This window comes from Chrysochloris asiatica, unplaced genomic scaffold, assembly GCF_000296735.1.
Source record: "Chrysochloris asiatica unplaced genomic scaffold, ChrAsi1.0 scaffold00005, whole genome shotgun sequence".
Lineage (NCBI taxonomy): Eukaryota > Metazoa > Chordata > Mammalia > Afrosoricida > Chrysochloridae > Chrysochloris > Chrysochloris asiatica.
This window is the reverse complement of record NW_006408523.1, coordinates 17,202,586-17,223,457: the sequence shown is the minus strand read 5'-3', so window position 1 is coordinate 17,223,457 and position 20,872 is coordinate 17,202,586. Positions and strand designations below refer to the sequence as shown.

Here is a 20,872-nt window from a genome sequence, read left to right as displayed (position 1 = left end):
AAAAAAAAATAATTAAGCAGCACTTCTGAAAATTACAGAAGAAGCAATAAAAAAAAGCAAAACAAAGACCCAACAACAAAGGAAAGGTACCTGCTATATACACTGTAACTACTGGAGAAAGGCAGTTTGCAAGCCTCTCAAAGAACATGCTTCCAGAACTTCTTGAGAAGAAAGAACAAGCAGAAATTAGTTCTGACCACTGTTGTACAGTTACATCAAACAACAGACCACTGCTGCTCCCCAGTTACATCAACCAACCATTTCCAGAATATATTGGTTACAGACTACCAAACAAAGGCCTGAATATGCTTTCAAAGTGGGTAATGTGATATAAAAATTCTTCTAGCAGATGTGATTATGTTTCACTTAAAATGTATTGATTTTTCTTAATCTGGTAGCCAGTCTCCCATGGTCCCTGATCCTCCCCACTTCTGGTCTACATCTACAAACTTTGTATAGTTTCTGCTCACCATGAGTACAGGTGATCTGTTTAATACACAGGATATTACAGAAATGGTAGTGTGAGACTCCTCAGTACAGGTCATACAACATCACGGCTTAGTTTTAATCTACTGGATTACTCGTGCTGAAGAAAGCCATGTTGTGAAGACACTTAAGTAACACGAAGAAGAGGTCCACAGGACAACAGAATCAAGTGCAACGATCCACGGAAAACTGCAGTGAAGTGAATTACTTCATAAGGCTCTTCTACCCATCTTCTTTGTTAACTCCTTCCAAAACACTTGTTTCCTGCCTGATACGTACGAATAAATGAAGGTGGGGGAAGATGCTAAAAGGATTATCTGATACAGCTGCGAGTAATTTCTATCAGGGCTAACTGTGACAGTAAAATCTTAAAACTCTTGTTGGAAAGGTAAATGTTTGGTAACAAAAGGAGGGGAGCGGCTGATTTTGCAGTCCAAGAGGGGAAATCCCTGCAACCATCAAGGGAGAAAAGCGAAGTGTGAGACCATGTCTGGAGAGGCAGTGAGTGACACTAGGGATGGAGGCAGAGGCAATGACATGGACATTAGGAGAGGCTGGGGCCTCTGGACTCAGGAAGGGAGAGGGGTTGGGTGCTGGCAGCCGGGGGGCAGGCGTGTGGGGTGTACTCTGGGTGTTTGATGATGCATGCAGGGGATTGCAATCATTTCAATGAAACAAAGTATGATAGGATGAATGTAAACATAATGTTCACCCATGTAAACTAACACATAATCCACAATAAAAGTGTAAAAAAGAGAAAGAATATAGAAAAAAGAAATCTTGCAACTCTAGCATGGGTATAAAATGAACCATTTCAGAAACTGGAGGGAGGCTCTCACTGCCATCAAGAAGAAAGAGCCAGTAGGGGAGTGCATCCTTTGGACCCCAAGATCCTGTGGTTCAGTAATCTGCAACACTGAGCTTCCTTGATCCAGGAGCAGAAAACTATGATACCAGAGGAATAGCAAAAGACAGCAGCAGCAGAACCAACAGCTAGAGGGTGACCGAGAGTTGGGGGGATTCCCCACACACAGGAGGTAAAAAGCTGCGTGTCTTTGGGCAGGAGGCTCACCTGGGGAGTGGGGTATCTCCAGGCACTTAACTGGTGAGCATGGTTTGCTGACTCGTGGATCTAAGGCTTATTAGTGGCATGTTCTTGAGGCATTTATTGTTACTATTGTTAAGCGCTGTCAAGTCAGTTCTGACTAATAGAGACCATGTATAGGGTTTCCAAGTAGTGGTTGGTAAGCTTGAACCGCTGACCTTGTGGCTCAAACCAATTTTACAGTCCAGCGCATCAACACTCAGCACTACACCAGGACTCCCTGGGCATTTACTGGCACCCCTAAAAGAGCTTTGTAACATTGTGGGAGTAGGGCAGAGGCCAGGACAAGGGGGTAAGTGTCAGAGAAAAGCCTGCCTGTGGGCAAGGCAGAAGAGGCTGTCCTGAGCACTTCTGACCCTGAGTCACCTGGTAACTTCTCTAATAAACCCCATAACTGTGAGTATGCTGATGCTGTCTGAGCCAGAGTGTTCCTTAGAGGCCAAGATGGCCAAACTTCGTCTCTCATATTTCGGACATATTGTCAGGAGGGGGCACTCACTGGAGAAGGATATCATGTTTGGTAAGGTGGAGGGTCAGAGGAAAAGAGGATGACCCCCAACGAGAGGGACTGGCCAAGTGGCAGCATCGATGAACTCAAGCATGGCAACAATACTGAGGTTGGCCCAGGATCGGGCAGTGTTTCGTTCTGCTGTGCATAAAGTCGCTATAGGTCGGTATCGACTTGATGGCACCTAACAACAACAACAACTGCAAAGAATTATGGAGTGCAGCTGAGTAGAGAGTGTGGTGGGAGGGATAACTGCTGCCATTTTCTTACAAAACCCAAGGCTTCCAGTCAAGCGTCAACTGCTGCCATCTTGGGAGCTGATCCTCCAGCTCTGGTGAAACCACTGCCAATATTTAGCTAAACTACTCCCATCTCCTGACCCAAGTAACTGAGAGAATAAAATGTTTGTTGTTTCAAGGCACTGGGTTTCTGGGTTAATTTGTTACACAGAAATAAATTTACTTGAAGCTACAATGTCACAAAATATTTTGGTTTCTAGTACCTAGGTCTTCTTATCTAGACATTGTGTTCTCTCAGAAATATAGAAACTACGAAGTAGTACGTATAGACAATGAAGAAATGAATCCCACTAAAATATACTGCTTTGGAATTACCTAACAAGAATGCTCAAGTTTGCATAGAGTTAAAATACGCTTACATAAAATCAATTTACTTTTATCTTAAATAATCAGGGAAAGAAAGTGCTGCTTAATTCCCTGACTGGTGAGTACAGTATTAGCTGTTGCTAATAAAGAGGACTTTAAAGTGTTACAATGTTAGGCTCTACAACAATTCCCTCTGTTTTCATAGTCTATTTTGTTGCCACTGTTAGACCATCAGTATGTCAAGTAGCAAAGGGTAGTGGCACAGAACATATGGGTCATAAGTCACAGAATACAGGTAGGGGTTTCTTTTCCTGGACAACGTAATTTGTTTTACAAGCAGATTGAATGTGAATTCCCATCTTAGTCTCTTTAGCTCCATGTTCTTTCAAATTAAGGGGAATGAAAATGTTAACATGGAAGGGAATAAAGAGTTAATCTGTGCTCCTCACACTTTCTTAAAAATGAAATAAATTAAAATTTTTGTAGTAACAATACCTATACACTCACCATGTGCTTTAGCGCATTAAAAAGCAATTTTCTTCCAGACGGCTTGTCAAAATCAGCAATAATCCAAAGAGTGACTGCAGAAATTGTATCATCTGAAAGTTTCAAATACTCTCAATTATTTCCAAAATCGAACTAAAAGAATTAACAACATTTACAAAACAGATTTTAAGATAATACTAAATGCCATGTTAAAATCAGTCTTTTTAATTTAATCTCCTGAAATTAAGCAAATGTTGCTACAAACTTTAAGTTTGTAGGGGTGTACACATAAAGGACTATGAGAACCACTGTTCACTGCAGCATTTCACACAGTATCCAAAAAGTGGAAATAACCTAAATGTCCATCAAGAGATAAAAAAAATATCATGCAACTATAAAGAAAAATTAAGTTCTGATGCATGTCATACAACATGGATGAGCACTGAAATGGTATGTTGACCAAAATACTACATGATCTCATTTATATGAAATATGCAAATATATATGAACAAAGATGATTCATCAGTACCAGGATGGGTGGAGGAGGGGATGGGGAAGTTTTCTAGAGGGGGGGCCACAGAGTTCATGTTAATGGTGCTGGAACATTTTAGCTAAGATATTAACAATATGAAAAATAGTGAATCACTGTCATTGTAATGTAAACGTGGAGTTTTGTTGGCAGATGTTTTTGCTATGTGTATTTCCACTACAATAAAAAAAAATACAAGAAAACAAACGCTACAAGAGTAATTCATTGTATAAGCTATCTATGAGCTTAGATATCAAAAAGGAAGAACAGTCCCTAAGGACCAATCAGTGGGATACATTTAAGAGTACAGAAAATTACACTATGCATATCATGGTTCCAGAGAATCAAGAAAAACAGCCTTCTAGCTACATTCTTTTTTTAAAAAACAAAGATAATGTCTATACCTGAGAGAGGTGAAGTATCCTCCCAAATTTCATGTCCACCTAGAACATGACCTTATTTTAAAATGGCACTAATATAGGTGTAATTAGTTCTGAATCTTGAGATGAAATCATCCTGGATTTAGGGTGGGCCCTAAATCTAATGACTAGCTCTGGTAGCGTAATGGTTATGAGTCAGGCTGCTAACCTCAACATCAGCAGTTCAAAACTACCAGCAATTCCATGGGAGAAAGATGAGGCTTTCTGCTCCTGTAAAAATTTACAGCCTCAGAAATCCTATGTAGAGGTTGCTCCGAGTCGGAACCCACTCCATGGCACACTACCACCACCAGTCTCCTTAGAAGGAAAGGAAAAACACCAGGCTGGAGGCAGAGCCACATGTCAATTAAGAAGCAGGGACTACCAGCCACTGGGGGAGCCAAGTAAGGACTGTCCCCTGGAGCCTTCCAGGGGAGCACAGCCTCGCTGACTCCTTGATTTCAGATCTCTGGTCCCTACAACTGTGAGATAGCACATTTCTGTTGTCAGAAGTCACCACACTTGAGATGATCTGTTACAGCAGCCCCAGAAAATGAATGTAATACCCCACACAGATGGAAAAGAAAATATAATCCAGCTGATGAGTGGATGGAGAAAACAATAACACTTCATTAGTTCATAATTTGGTTATTTTTAAATGTCTGACTTAACTTGTCTAATTTGCATTATCTCCTACATCATCAACCTTGGCTTTACTGGCTTTTCAGAAAATTCTGCAAACTTGAAATGTAGAAGAAAAAACCATCCTGAAGTTGCAGTTAAATGTGTTTAACAAGTAATACTTGTCTGGCTGTCATTGAAATCTCGGGAAAAACTGGCTCTTGAGAATGTTACCATAGGTGATCCATTTTTATACTTTAGGTCAAACACTTGCTATACCAAAAACTTACTCCTAAAAATATTTCAAATAAGTTATTACCATTTTCAGTATTATCCAGCTCTATAAAAACTGGTCTCGGTCAATAAAAGAAAAATGGGAACAAAAATTAGGATAACACTAGTTTCGCTTGCAACTCAGAAAAGCAATTTAAGATTAAGGCCCACCCAAACCACACCTACTGCCACTGGGTCGATTCTAATTCAAACGACCCTACGTAGGATTGCCAAGATTGCCCCTCAAAAAAAGGCACAGACAGCCTCAGCTTTCTCCCATAGAGGGGCTGGTGGGTTTGAACCACTGACTTTAAAGTTAGCAGGTCAACAATTAACCCACGTGCCACCACGTTCCCTAAGATAAAGGCAGTAACACATTGTTTTCAAAGAAAGGTGAAGAATTGAGATACTTTTTCAATGTTGAAATTTTAAACAATTTTATTCATTTCGTACACATTTATATAAATACAAGGAAAAGGACATTAACTGTTTCTCAGTTAATAGTTTTCATCTCAGAATCCAATAAGAATCTTTCTCCTATTATTTTTCTTCCCTATTTCTTGGTTGCTTTTAACTCATACACTCAGAATTGTAATTCATTGTAACATGGAACTATTCTTTTTTTTAAAGGAGTCATGTCTATACCTGAGAGTATTTTATTTGTTGGGTTTTCTTATAGATGACCTCTTTATGGACATAAAATCACTGAATCTGTAGACAATTACCCACACACCTCCTGACAGACTCTTGGGCTCATCCCACAGTATTCTCAAACGCTGCTTGAGTGATCTCTACTTAAATCTCTCTCATATGTGGAAACTTACTCCTTACAAGATACTCCATCAATTTTCAGAGTGTTCTCATTATTAGGATGTTACTGCTTATACACTGAGATGGAGCTACATAGTAGCCTTACTCTTTTTATTTCTGGGGATCTAGTAGTTCTCTCTAGAGCAAAGCAGGTTAAACAAAACAGCAATGCAAAACAAAAACAAACTAACTCCAATAACTCCACTGATGTGAAGAATTAGTACTGTCCCCAAGCTATTTATGCCCCCACTGTGGGCTGCTCAGCCAAGGCAAAGTGCTTGCTTCCAATATATTGCCGTCTTAACCTGTACTCCCCAGTTTGACTCTCAACATAAATAAAACATCCAGCCCACTTAGGGAAAAGCACAACTATTATCTCCTCTGATCTGGATATGATACTTTTATTCAGGGCTTCCAAGACACTAGCCTACAAAGTCTTTAAAAAGTTTTGTTGCTTTCTTTAAAAAGTGAAAATGGAATAGGTTATTTAAAAAACAGATACCCCCTCAAATGAATCCTATCAACAAATATGATCAGCTAACACATAAAACATACAGTTTTATAAGTAAATCCTTAAATCTTAATAAATGATAAGCTCTCAAGTTGATTATGATGGCTTTCTATTCAAAATAGAAACATTTTATAAAATGCTTTACTAAAATTACATATTTTTGCTACATTAGGAATACATGTAAAAAAATAAACTATGTCTATTACCTTCTGGGGTTAAATAATACATGTTCTTGGCAATTACAGCACTCTTATCTTGTGAATCCAAGAAAAAAAAAGTCGTGAAATCTTCAAGATCCGCAGTTACTGAAAAATTTCACATTAAATGTTAAATAAAGAATAAAATAAAAGATACACAAACTCAGTATGTATTGTAAAAAAGTAATGAAGATTATTTACCTGATGTAGGTATTAAATTAAGGTACTGTGGTTTAGAGTGTAAAATCAAATTGTTTATACGAGGTACAACAGTATTCTTATCCATAAGATAATTAATTACATTTGTTCGATCATTTAATGTGCCCTAAAATAACAAAAAAACGTATTTAGGTAATATATACATTTTTTATGCAGATGTCTTAAAATGACACTACGAATATTTCATTTTAAAAGTTAATGATAATACGAGGGGGACTTCAAAAAGTTTGTGGGAAAATTCCATTATATTTTAATTACATTTTCTTTTGAACTTTTGATTCCTTCTCATAAGTAATTTTGGATCCTTGCTGTAAGTTTTCTGTAAAAATTTAAATGTTTCTTCCTAATAAAGCTAATTTTAAATGTCATTGTGAACAAGATAAATTAAATGATCACTTTCAAATCACTATTAAATTATGAGAATGGACATTTTTATAAAATGAGTTTTTGCTATTAACATAAACATCACTGATAATTTATTCATGAAATTCTTTTCTCGGAAATGCTGACTTACCATAAAAACTTCTCTCTGTAAATAGACACATGTGTCCACCATCCTGTGAAGAACAGCCATCTCCAGGTCCTTCAGAGTCATGTCTTCAAGTTTGAAGGGTTCACCATTATAAAGAGCTTGAGGCAAAGGACCCAGACCCGACATTTTATAAAAGTTTGCTCCTGCCTGTTCAGTGAAAAAGTATCAGAGAGTAAAACAAGAACAGCTGTCTGGAAAAGCAAGACATGAAAAATGGGAAGGGCACTATCTTTATATGTTGTGGTTGTGAAGTGCCGTCGAGTTGATTCAGACCCATAGTAACCCTGTACAGGGTTTCCAAGGAGCAGCTAGAGAGCTTGAACCACTGACCTTGCAGTTCAAATGACTTTGCAGTCTGATGCATTAGCCCACAGTGCCACACCAAATGCTACCCCCAAAATTTCACTTTGCTAGTTTTATCTGTGCTTTCCAAATATGGTTTATCTACGAGGAGTCCTGGTAGTGGGGTGGATGATGAGCTGGGTGGTTAGCAGCAAGGTCACAAGTTTGAATCTATGCCACTGGAGAGAGAACGATGACCGCAAAGATTTATGGTCTCCGAGACCCAGTACTGTGTTGCCCTGACTCAGTATAGAATGGACTCCCCGGCACACAACCACCACCACCTTATCTACAGAGAGCTGGAGAGTGGAAACTTTCTTCTTTTTTTCTGGTAATGTGTCAGGCAGTAAATAGAGTATAAGCATCAAAATAACCACATTTAAAAGTAGTCTATAAAAATGCCACTGTCTTCCTTATAATTATTCATACTGTTCTAACTTTATCCTTCCTCACTGACAACTACACAATCGGACAATGGTAACAAGTATTAGAGAACAGTCAGCACAACTGAGGTATCCCAGAAAGGAAAGGAAATGAAGAAGGTGACTCCTATGACTGTCCTGAAATTATATATGTGCATGTGCATGTGTATATATAAGGAGCTCTGGTAGCGTAGTGGTTACGAATCAGGCTGCTACCTCAGGGTCAGCAGTTCGAAGCTACCAGATGTTCCGCGGGAGAAAGATGAGACTTTCTGTTCCCATAAAGATTTACAGCCTCGGAAACCCTGTACAGGGTCGATATGAGTCTGAACCGACTCCATGACACTCAACAACAACAACAGCAATATATGTGTGTATATATGTGTGTGTGTATATATATATATATATATAAAACGCAAATTACTGATTACACACTCTACTTCACTCACTCTGTAAAGGCACTGGGCATATTTCATCCAATATGACATAAATGATTTCTGCTCTCAAAGAACTTAAGAGTCTAGTAAAAAGGTAAATATTGAACAAATATTTCTCAGTATAATTTAGCATTGTGAAGGCATACAGAATACTATGTTAGCATCAAATGAAACCATTTAATGTCTTCTAGTCAATTCTAATGCATAATGACCCTCTGCTGGGTTTCCAAGACTGTAAATCTTTACGGGAGCACGCAACGCAACCTCATTCTTTCAGGAGTGGCTGGTGGGTTTGGACTGCAGACCTTGCACTTAACAGCCCAACACCTAACCAGCAGTGCCACCATGGCTTCTAATGCAGTTCAGAAGGTTTTCATAGAAAGTGCCATTCGAGCTATGAGCTAAAAGGTAAGAGGAAGCAAAAAGAGAAAAGGAATGGCTGTGGGCCTGAGGCTGGTAAGTGTAAGAGTTGCTCTGGTGGAAAGGAGAATGACCTCATTCAAGATCTTGAAAGAAGGACAGTGGCCACACCAGAAACAGCGAGGAGAATGACAATTCTTTACTATGGAAAGAGAAGAGAATAAAAGAGGGATGAAATCTGGTGGGGCCTTAAAGTGCTAGTGATTTTGAACTTTACCCTAAAGGCTAGAGGAGATAAACAAATAATATTAAATGAAAGAGTAACAACACCAAATGTGTTGTTGTTTTTTTTAAAACTCATACAAATTCAAGTAATCTACAGAAGAAGGAAGAAATAACAGAGACACTGTACCAGAAAGAAATGGCTGATGTTCAACCAATGCAAGTGGTAGCATATGATGAAGAGCCAAAGGCACTGAAGAAAAAAGTCCAAGGTGCACTGAAGTCACTGGCATAGAACAAGGCTCCAGGAATTGATGGAATACAATTGAAATCTTTCAATACATTGAGGCAGCACTGGAGGCACTCACTCATCTATGCCAAGAAATTTGAAAGACATCTACCAGGCCACTGATTGAAAGAGATCATATTTGTGTCTATTCCAAAGCAATGTAACCCAATGGAATGGGGAAATCATCATTAATATCACATGCAAGTAAACTTAATTTAAAAATGGTTGCAATGGTACATTGATAGGGAAATGCCAGAGGTTCAAGCTGGATTCAGACTAGGGCATGGAAGGAGGACTATCTCTACTGAAAGCAGAGAATAACAGAAATAGGTTTACCTGTGCTTTACAGACTATGCAAAGGCTTTTGACTGTATGGATCAGGACAAATTATGGACAACATTGCAGAGAATGAGTATTCTGGAACACTTAATAGTGTTGGTTAGGAACCTGTACACAGACGAAGTCATTCAAACACAATAAGAGGACATTGAATGGTTTAAGATCAGGAAAAGTGTGCACCAGGGTTGTATTCTTTCACCACACTTATTCTGTCTGTACTGAGCAAATAATTTGAGAAGCTGGATTATATGAAGAAGAACGTGGTATCAAGATTGAAGGAAGACTCGTTAACAATGTGCAATACATAAATGATACATCCTTGCTTGATGAAAGAAAGGAAAACTTCAAATACTTATTGATGAAGAGCAAAGATCACAGCCTTCAGTATGGGTTGTACCTCAATATAATTAAAACAAAAATCCTCACCACTGGACCAATAAATAACATCATGATAAATGGAAAAAAGATTGAAACTGTCAAAGATTTCATTTTGTTTGGGTCCACTATCAGTACTCATGGAAACAGCAGTCAAGAAATCAAACGACATATTGTATTAGGCAAATCTGCTGCACAAGACCTCTTTAAAATGTTCAAGAGCAAAGATGTCAGTTTAAGAATTAAGGTACTCCTGACCAAGTCATAGTGTTTTCAATAGCCTCATATGCATGTGAAAGTTGGATAATGAATAAGGAAGACTCCAGAAGAATTGATGCATTTGAGTTACGGTGTTGTATAAGAATATTAATAGTACCATGAACTGCTAGGAAGAACAAACCAACCTATGTTGGAAGAAGTACAGCTAGAACGCTCCTTAGAAGCCAGGATGGCCAGACATCGTCTCTCAAACTTCGGACATATTATCAAAGAGGGACCAGTCCTTGGAAAAGGACATCATGACTGGCACAATGGCAGCAGCAACTGTTTCAAGTTTAATAATGATTGTGAGGATGGTCCAGGACGAGGCCGTGTTTCATTGCTGTGACTAGGTGGTTATGAGTGGGAACCAAGTTGACATCACCCAACAACTTAAAACTGGGATGCCCACAGAAATCCTGTGAGCCACAGCCATAACAGTCTTACAAATTCAACCCCAATGATGAGCTCATTCAAAAGCTTGGTTCTTGTCCTAGACTTGGTGTAAAACCCCAATTTCGATTTTTATTTTCTAAGAATACAAACCACGCCTTTTACAATTCTATTGTTCATACTGTCAATGCTATCTTCTATTTTCTTTCCAAATAAATCAAGTGGAGATTTTAATACTTTATACAGCATGGGTCATTCAAATGTCTAACATTTTCCTTCTTTATATGGGAGAAAAATCCCAATTATGCATAAACTGTATAGAAATAATTCTGTTCATGATATTATATTAAATGTTTCTTAGATTTTATTTTTCAAAGTGTCATCCCAAGTTACCTTTCTTTCTTCATCATATTTAGAATTCATTCCCAAAACATCCCAGACATTTACTTGAGGAAATTTCTTTTGAAGAACACTCTTCACGATGTCCACAGTGAGTATATTTTGACTCACTTCTTCATACATCTGTGGAAATATATTATAATTAATTTTAATCTATTGCAATTAGTTTGTTCTTATTAAATAGACACATTTATAAAATAAACAACATACTTTGTGTTTATATATGAGTACATAGACACATTAATGTAAAAATAATTTTAACTGTACAATATATCTTCTAATATTTTGTGTGTGAATATTGTACACTTTCTGAAATACAACAACAAATTAATGTTTTATTTTGGTCATACTAAACATCATGATTTTTAATTTACTTTAAAACATAAGTGTAAAACATGTAAAAGTGACTATTTCATAAATGCTTCACTTTTATTCTGACTGATCTTCGGTCAATACTTTGACTAGATTTTCTCTGCACCCCCATTACCTTCCTGGTCTGAATGGTCTAAATACACTTGCATAAACTGTTACTCTGAGCAGATGACTGAGCCAAGATCTATGGATGAACACTGACTAGCGTTGTGGCAATCTGGGCAGAAAGAACTTCCCCAGGAGAAAGAACAACCCTTAAGCACACGCACCATTAGCAGCATTGTGACACAGACTAAGAAGCTTACAGTCCTCATTCACTTAAACAGTTAGTACCCATCGAGTAGGTTCCAACTCAGTGACCCCATGCAACTTAGAAAGCAACACTGCCGGCTTCTGAGCCATCCTCACAATCGTTGTTATGCTTGAGCCCACCACTACTGCCCCTGTGCCAATCCATCTTATTGGTGGTCTTCCTCTGTTTCACTGACCCTCCACTTTACCAAGCATGATATTCTTCTCTAGGGACTGGTCCCTAATGTTAATACGTCTGAAGTAGGCGAGAAGAAATGTCACCACGGTGGCTAACAAGAACATTCTGATCGCATTTCTAAGAATTTCCAGGACGGTTGTGGCTAATTGTTGTTGTTGTGCCGTCAAGTACGGTTCTGACCCATAGTGACCCTATATAGGGTTTCCAAGGAGTGGCTGGTGAGCTTGAACCACCGACCTTGTGGTTCAAACCACCTTTGCAGTCCAGTCCACTAATCCATATCACCCCACCTATTATGGCAAACAGAATTCCCATATTATGCAAGGGTGTTCCAAAGTTCATGGACAAGTAGAGTTAAAAGACTATGGAATTTTTCCATGAATTTTTTGAAGTCCGCACATATTCTTCTTCATAGTAAAAGATAATCATTCTCCTTTGCTCTCCCTGTATATCACCATAAACTTTGTTATCTATTCCTTTAAGAAGGTTTTTAGTTCAAACAAAGAGTTTAGTTTTATGAGCTTCTCAGTTTGGGGGAAAGTTTTCTGCTATTCATATGAAAGCAGAGCATATTTTCCACTGAACAAAAATCCATTTTCTAGTCACAGTGGTCATTGGACACATTCATAAATACGAAAACCTTAATGACTCAAAAAGGCAAACACTGTAGTCTTCTGTAAAGCATAAGTAAAAGAATGACATTTCTAATCAGTCAAAGCACACGTATGAAAAGGCACTGAAATGAGACATTTTACCCTACTGGAAACATAAGATGTTCCTATAAAATAGAGTAGCCAAAATATCTTGCATAAGATACTTTAAAAAAGGTTCAATCTTCTTACACATTAAAAAAACTTACATAATTTGATAAGCAAAAGAGAAATACATGTAACATGTTAGGAAGCAAAAAAATTAAATGAACAATCCCCATTAATAAAATAAAATGCATAACACAAAAAATGGAACATCACCAATACCTTTGAAGTTATTTATGTGGTTCCCATTTATGTGACATCCCATTTTCCTCTGGCTCCATCCCAGAATCAAGCATTACTTTGATTTAGTATTCATTCTCCTCCCTTTTAAATTCTACAGTTTTCACTTATACTCATGTATGAGGGTAGTCAAAAACTATTGCCATAAACTATAGAAATGTTTATTAAACAAAAATATCAAACTGTAACACCATTGTTTCTCTACATACCCCCCATCTAGCTAGGTCTATGCACGTCTAAAGGTGGGGTTTCCATTGCTCTAACTCAGAAACCTTATGTGGGGCCACTATGAGTTGACAGCACTTAATTGACTCAATGGCATTCAGCCACCCCCACCACCCTTCCCTGAAGAACCTGCTCTCTTCGAATTACCACAATAAAAATGACAGTATTAGCAAACTCAAGTTCCTTTTAAATATTTGTGGAGTTTTGGAAACAAAAAAAGTGTGACGAGGAAGACCAAGACTACAGGGTGGGTGGGGTCTGTGAACAATGAGCAGGTGCACTGTCATGACAGAAAAAAAAAAAAAAAAAAAAATTCCTCTATGCAACTGTTCTGGGCCATTTCTCACCAATGCAGTTTTCCATTTTCTTAAAATTTGTTTCTAGTAAGCTCCCCAGGATTGTGCTATGTGCTTTTGAGAAAATCTACGAAGACAGCTTATTTGAAACCTCAAAAAAATGTCACCATAACTGACTCAGAAAGTCCCTCCAGAAGCCACTGATTTGCTTGAACCTTGTATCTGAAAGTACCCTAATGAGACGAAGACAAGTGATCATGGAGATCCAATGATCTCAGATACAAGCTTAAACATGTTTTCTTTATACTAAATCCAGGCATGCATGAGCCCTAGCAGCAATACTTGCCTTAGTATTCCCATGCACTATGCCATTTCGGTTTTTTGTTGCTTCAAGTTACAATTCTCGATGATTCTGTTAACTAGAGTCTCCTAGTATACAGGTGTTACATTTCTTTTAGGGTTTCTTTTCTATGGGGGGGGTGTTATACAAGTTTAACTTCAGATTCCAAGTACTCTCAGATGAATGTCAGTGCAGTTGTAACCATTTATGAGCCTACCTGAAATGTGGCAGTGGTGAATAAAGGTGATCCCGTTGCTCTAGAATCTCAGTAAGACACTGATCCCAGAGTTTACATTTTTTGTCTAATTAAAGGGTATATAATATTTTCTGGTAGTCTTTATTTGAATCTCTTCCGTTTCTAACTATCATTTATTTATTTATCACCAATAATCTCAGTAAACATTTACTTTAAAGCAGCCTCAACAACTTTTGTTTTGTTTTAAGAAAATCTCTTTCTTTTCTTGGGTTCTTTGTATTTTCCTATTTGATTTGTAAGAAATATTTCTATCTGGTGGAATATAAATCTTTTATTGATTAAATATATTATAAATACTACTTCTGTATGGAATTTATGACAGTTTTAAACCAACACTAATGATCATTTTTAACGTAGCTAATTTATTACTACACAATACACTCCCAAAAGAACACTGCTTTACTAATGTTACTTTCTACAGGATCTCTGGGTATGAAAATCTTGGGGTCATAGTATAATTCTGTGAGTTACCCCAACTTTCTCACCCTCCAAACTTCAAGGAATTCTAATACACTTTTTCTAAATATTTCTTCCTCATTGATTTCTTTCTCTTAAATTTTTTATAGACTGTGTTACATATTTAGTATCTTCTTTTATGTTGGTTTATATTGAACCCTCTGGTTTCTAGTGTAATTGTCCAGTTTTTTCTAAGAAAGGAGAACATCATGGTAGCTAATTCAAATGGTGATTGACAGTATGTCATTACATGCAACTTAGCAAGTGCTAGAGAATGTTTGTAGAATATAGATAACAAAGATAACATAGTAAACAAAGGCAAGAAGTGACTGGCTTACAAGCTTTCAAGAGGGAACCTAGATTCAGAGGGCGTGAAGGAAGGTAGAATCTCCACTGAGCAGTATCCAATCTGTCTAGGTGGGGTGGATGAAATGTGCATTCATCTCTTGTGATATAATAGTGAATAATTTTTATCAGGACTGCTTGTGAGGGTTGGAAATATAAAGGTAGATGTTTTGTACCAAGGAGGGGAGCAATGAACCTTTCAGCCTAGGAGCGGAGGTCCCTGGGACCATCAAGGGAGAAGAACAGAGACCGGGACTCTACCCAGAGAAGCAGTGATGCCTGAGATGGAGACAGGGACAATAACGTGGAGAGATGGAGCAGTTGAGGACTTTAGACCCAAAGAGGGAGAGGGACTGTGTGCTGACGACCGGGGGGCAGGCTTTTAGTGTATACCCTTTGGTTGGTTGATGATGCATGGAGGGGATTGTAACCATAACAATGAAACGATATAAGATAGGATGAATGTAAAACTAATCTTCTCCCATGTAAACTATCACATAATTCACAAAAAAACATTAAAAATAAAAAATAACGTAGTAAAAGATCATTTCTGAAAGTATACAGATTTTTGAGCTTATGAATATAAAACTGACCTTTTTATATAAAAGGAACCAATTTGACTAAATCCCTCATAATTTCTAACATGAATTCACTAGTAAAATTAATATACTTAAATACAATATTGACACCTATTCTATGATACTATTGATAGATATTCTATCTTCCAAAATCCTAGTGTGTAGCTAGTTTCTACATCTTGTTGTTGTTGTTACCTGAGGACAGTGAATTAATTAGGCATTTATTTTTTTTGAAAGCTACGGATGTATAGTAGGAAATTTACACTAATTTTGAAATTTCTCATTTTCAAAAGCAAAAGCCCAGTGGCTATCAAAATGAACAGAAGTTTAAGCTGTTGTTTTCCAAATGACCACATGACTTTCTTAATAATAGCAACGTTGTTATTGTTCAGTGCCATTGAGGCAGTTCTGACTCATAGCAACTTTGTATAGGGTTTCCAAGGCTTTAAATCTTTTTGGGAACCGAAATCCTCATCTTTATCCCACAGTGGCTAGCAGGCTACAGCCTTGGGCCTTGTGGCTCATAGTCCAGTGCTTATTTTATGGAGCCACCATGCTCCCCTCTAAAATAGCAATATAGCTGCTTAATAATTTAAGCTTCACAACAGGCCATATCAATGGTTTCAAAACTTCAAGTATCCAATAATCTCCCTACTCTGTCTTCCTTCAAGTTCTGATCAATTTCAATTTTTCATGTACAAACTCCTCGTCAGAGTCAGTATCAATCTTACCTCCTGTACACCAGTTTGCTGCATCTAAGTGATCTCTGCTGTCTTTGAAATTGTCTGTATACTCTATGAACTAGAATGTCTAACTTTGCAGTCTTTATTCATGATTTTATTTAAGACCTACTAAATGAAGAATTCATTTCTGACTAATCGTTTCCTAATAGTACAATTTCATCTAAACTCATAAACACAGCTCAAGATCCTTTATTGGCTGAGTAAATATAAGTACATTCATTTATATTGGCAAAGCCTTAGTTAACTAATTTATCAAGTGGGGACTATTGGATACTTTAGTAGGGAGTTCCAAAAATCAAATAAATCTCTATGAATTCTCATAATAGCTTTTACAAACTTTGAAATTTTACAATAACACTGATAATACAAGGAAACGAAATACCCTAGAGGAATTTTACCTATATATATAAACTCACCTGAACCATATGAACAAATGCTTGAGATACACTGTGTTCTTTTGTAATATAATTGAAAGCTCGCCAAAGAGCAACTCCAGCATCGTTTGTTACATCAACTTCATCATCTGTATTAAGAATGAACACAAAACCAATCCTGGAAAAAGAAGATGAGATCATGAATGTCATAACTACAATAAACCATTGTTTTTAAAAAGTATTAGCTGAGATGAAAGGAATATGTTAGTAGATAGGAGAAGGGACAAAGTAAATTTGATTTTAAATCCTTAGTCACCAAAATCCTTGCACATACTGGTCATTTGCATAATGTCAAATTCTCTCTCATGATGACATTATCAAACGACCCTATTCTCCTGGGAAAAAAGGGAATCTTAGCATGAAGCTGTAAGATAAGCACTGGCTTGCTAATGCCAAGGTTGGTGGTTGAAGCCTATCAGCTGCTCCTGGAAACCTCCAAGGGTCACTACGAGTCGGACCCGAAATGACAGCACATAACAATACTTTAACACAATCAAAGGGAAATGAATCCGTCCATACGTTTCCAAAGCAATCAGGGTTCGGGGTAAACAAGATTACTAGGCAGCTTTGAGGAAGAGAGTCTACTGATAAAGGTAGACCACATTGTACAACACACAAAACACAACACATATGAAATATTTCTTCAAACTCTACATTAATACTGTGTATAATATAATACAAATCATTGTCAACTTAGTGTTACAAAATGGCAATTACCTAAGAGGAATTTTATGAGAATAAAACAGTTCGGCAAGTTCTATAAAATCCAAGGTATATTCTTCAGCAGGATCAATAAACAGAACCTGAAAGGAAAGTAGACAGAATAACTAGTTTCCTTCTCAACCATTCAGAATTCTTATGAAATTCTAGTTTAGTCTAATTCCTGTAGCTAAAAGTATGACATTCAAAGTACAATTTTTAAAAATAAATGTCTCCCAGTTGTATTCTAAAGAACCATGAAGAATATATGCAAAAATTGGGAATTTATGAAGATTTCTTGAAGTTGAACATTTAATATCTACTCAGCAGTTCAAGTTCATCAGCTGCTCCTTGGAAATCCTACGCTGGGTCGCTATGGGCCAGAGCCGACTCGACAGCACTTAACAACAATAATACATGGATGGGATTTAAGTTCAGAGCTCTCATCTTTTTGGAAGTAGGACCAAAAACATAGTATCTCTTACTTGTACCTTATTGTAAATGATTCATTAGATTTTCTGTTTTTAAACTTTAGAAAAAAGGAAATAGAAATTTTTTTTGACAAAAAAAACAAAATAGCATTATTATAACTACTTGCTCAAAGTTGCTGTAGGAAATAAGATATTCACTTCCTATCTAAAAATATATAAAGCCCCAGATGTTTGTGACAAATATCAAAGTTCCCATAATGTTCTTTGGATAGTTCATATTGCAGTAAATGTATTTTGAGCATAAATGTTAAGGTGATATTTATGTATTTTCCCTGAAATGTACTAAACTTATGTCATGAGTCCCTTACAATACAGCGTAAAGGAAAATACATGAGGACTGACTAATAATGTGTTATTACGGGCTGTTGGCATCCACTCAGCCATTCCACATCAGACTTGTTGCATTAAGCAAATCCTTTCTTCTTACTACACAGATGTCTATTTATCAAGAGTAAGATAATAAACAAATAATGTGAACCTTATAAAATATTTATACACATTAGCAAAAAACAAACCAAGTGCACTGCCAACAAGTCGATTCTGATGAGAGTGACCCTATATAGAGTCTTCAGGACTGTAAATCTTGACAGGAGCAGACAACCGTATGTTTCCCAGGGAGCTGCAGGGTTTGAACCACTAACCTTACAGATAGCAGTCCAACACTTATCTAAAGGCACCACCAAGAATTCTTACATACATATAGCAAAACATTAAACTTACCAAATTATGAAAATTACGCCTTATGGAAGGTATGTTTCCAGGGAACGCTGGCTTAAGAAGCTCCCGGCAACTTGGAGACCATGTAATATACAAATCGTCATGCTCTAAGTCATTAATCCACTAGAAAAGAATCAAGAAATCTGTGAAAGCTTGATTAAGACAGTAAATCACTTCCAAAGACAGATGTTTACTATGCCACATGATGAAAGAAAATACACAATCTTCTTTATTTCTGATTAAACATTAGAAGTTGAATTAATTCTTTAAAATAAGAGCCATTATGTGCAAAGATATTATACTATCATGTCCTCTTACACTAAGCTTTCTTCCAAAATCTGCTGACATCTTCCACTCAAGTATCTGGTTTTCCTGATACAAAATAAGATTATACAAATATATCCATAAGCCACTGAAGAGAAGTACTGATCTTAATAGTCAGCAGAATAGGAAGCAACAAGGTCCTCCACCTCTTTGGTCATCTTAAAAGCTTGGGTTTACTCAAAGTAAATCAAGCTGATTCCAGCTCTCAAAGCAAGCCCCCGTGTGTAATGAGTAGAGTTGCTCCACAGGGATTTCCTGGCTGTAATTTTTATGGAAGCAGATCTCCACTCTTCTAAAGTTTGTGGAAGAATCACATTATCTTTGAATTCTATTTTCCCGGGACCTTTTGAAGCCCCCTCATAGAAAATCTCTCCCAGGTATTTAGAGAACTCTATGTTAAAGTCTTTTGCATATTTTTTTTTTTCCATTAGAATCTTAAAATTTTTCTAATTGATGCAAGTAAATCCTTTACATATTTTAAGTATGTAACTTCTTATTCTAATGCATTTTCACACATATTTTACTTAGTATTTGTTTAAATGTTATGGAGTCTTCTGAGGAATGCAAGTCACAAATATGAATATTTGATTCGTCTATAACATTTAATCCATTTGAAGTTTACTTTGTTTTTCGGTATAAGGTGAAGAACTACATGGATGTTCTTTCTACTAAAAAGCAACCAGAAAAAAAAAAGCAACCAGATTCTTCTACTTCCTATAGTTTCATGATTCTCATTTTATAATAATGATTTTATAATATTTCTACAACAACAACTATAAAGATACACATTGTCTAAACTTTATCAATAGGGTTATGTATTATTATTGTTACTTTCGATCATGTTTAACTACTACTGAATATGTTGTTGTTGTTAGTGTTGTCGAGTCAGTTCCAACTCCGGCGACTCTATATAAGGTTACCAAGAGTGCCTGGGAGATTTGAACTGCCGACCTTGAGGTTACCGTGGCTAGCAGTCCACTACTTATCCTACAGCACTACACCATTTTTGGATCAAATATTCTGTAAAATTCATCTACAACAGTGTTTGGCTATTATAGTTTCATGTTAGTAAAACAAGTCTCCCTTCTTTACTCTTCTTTTAAAAAAATATTCGTGTTTTCTTACCATCTTAACTTTCAGATTCATTTAAAAAATATAAAGTGCCTAGAGGTTTTTGATTAGAATTGCATTCAATCAAGAAATTGGTTTTGGAAGTGACATGACCACAGTACTTATTAACATGGCATGCCATTCCTGTGCTTTCATGTTAAGCCTTGAGTCTACCGGAGGTTTGAAAAGAAGACCCCTGTGAGTACTCACCTTGATAGAAGAATGCCGAATGTCTAAGGCATAGTTGTATTCCCAAGTATGTGAATTCAATTTTAAAAACTTGCTTATATCTTCTCCATTGATCCCAAGGTTTTGAAGGCCATTCATCATTTTTCCTTCTAATTTCAGCATATCCAAAATACTTTATGTTTAAAGAAATAAACACATGTTATTTTGACTTTTGCAAAAAATTTATTTCTTTTATTCATAAAAATCTGATGGTCTTCTTAAAACATTAGAAATGAGTTTCATTGGAACTTTTATTAACAGCAGGAAATATTATTATATCAAATACATTACAACATAAGGCAGATATAGCTCTTCTAATTAATTATCATAAAGCAAATTTATGTTGTGATCTATTTCTAGTGGTAATAAGACCTTATTATTATTTAAAGGATAAAGCAACAAAGCATAAAGATGTATCCTTTATCAAAGAAGTAAGAGGATATAATACCCATTCACAAGTCAAAATTGAGGGGAAAATATGTCACTTTTTAATCACCTACTACAAAATTGTTGTTGTTGTTGTTGTTAAGTGCCGTTGAGTCGGTTCTGACCCATAGCGACCCTGTACAGATAAAGCATGTCTTAAATGTAAAATTTTAGCACAGAGTAAAGCCCTATATCATTAACCATGAAAGT

The 20,872-nt window shown here is 36.7% G+C and overlaps 1 protein-coding gene across 1 annotated transcript in view; it reads right to left on the bottom strand.

Moving 5' to 3' along the window:
- The window catches only part of UGGT2 (UDP-glucose glycoprotein glucosyltransferase 2), a 198,247-nt gene that overhangs the window by 83,115 nt on the left and 94,260 nt on the right, over positions 1-20,872 (bottom strand). Inside the window, exons 12-20 of the mRNA XM_006832064.1 lie at positions 20,219-20,369; positions 18,578-18,697; positions 17,385-17,470; positions 16,650-16,785; positions 11,132-11,260; positions 7,284-7,448; positions 6,752-6,875; positions 6,560-6,658; positions 3,212-3,303 (exon numbers count right to left, since the gene is read on the bottom strand). Of these exons, the coding sequence (XP_006832127.1) occupies positions 3,212-3,303; positions 6,560-6,658; positions 6,752-6,875; positions 7,284-7,448; positions 11,132-11,260; positions 16,650-16,785; positions 17,385-17,470; positions 18,578-18,697; positions 20,219-20,369 (1,102 nt within the window). The remainder of the gene's footprint in view (positions 1-3,211; positions 3,304-6,559; positions 6,659-6,751; positions 6,876-7,283; positions 7,449-11,131; positions 11,261-16,649; positions 16,786-17,384; positions 17,471-18,577; positions 18,698-20,218; positions 20,370-20,872) is intronic.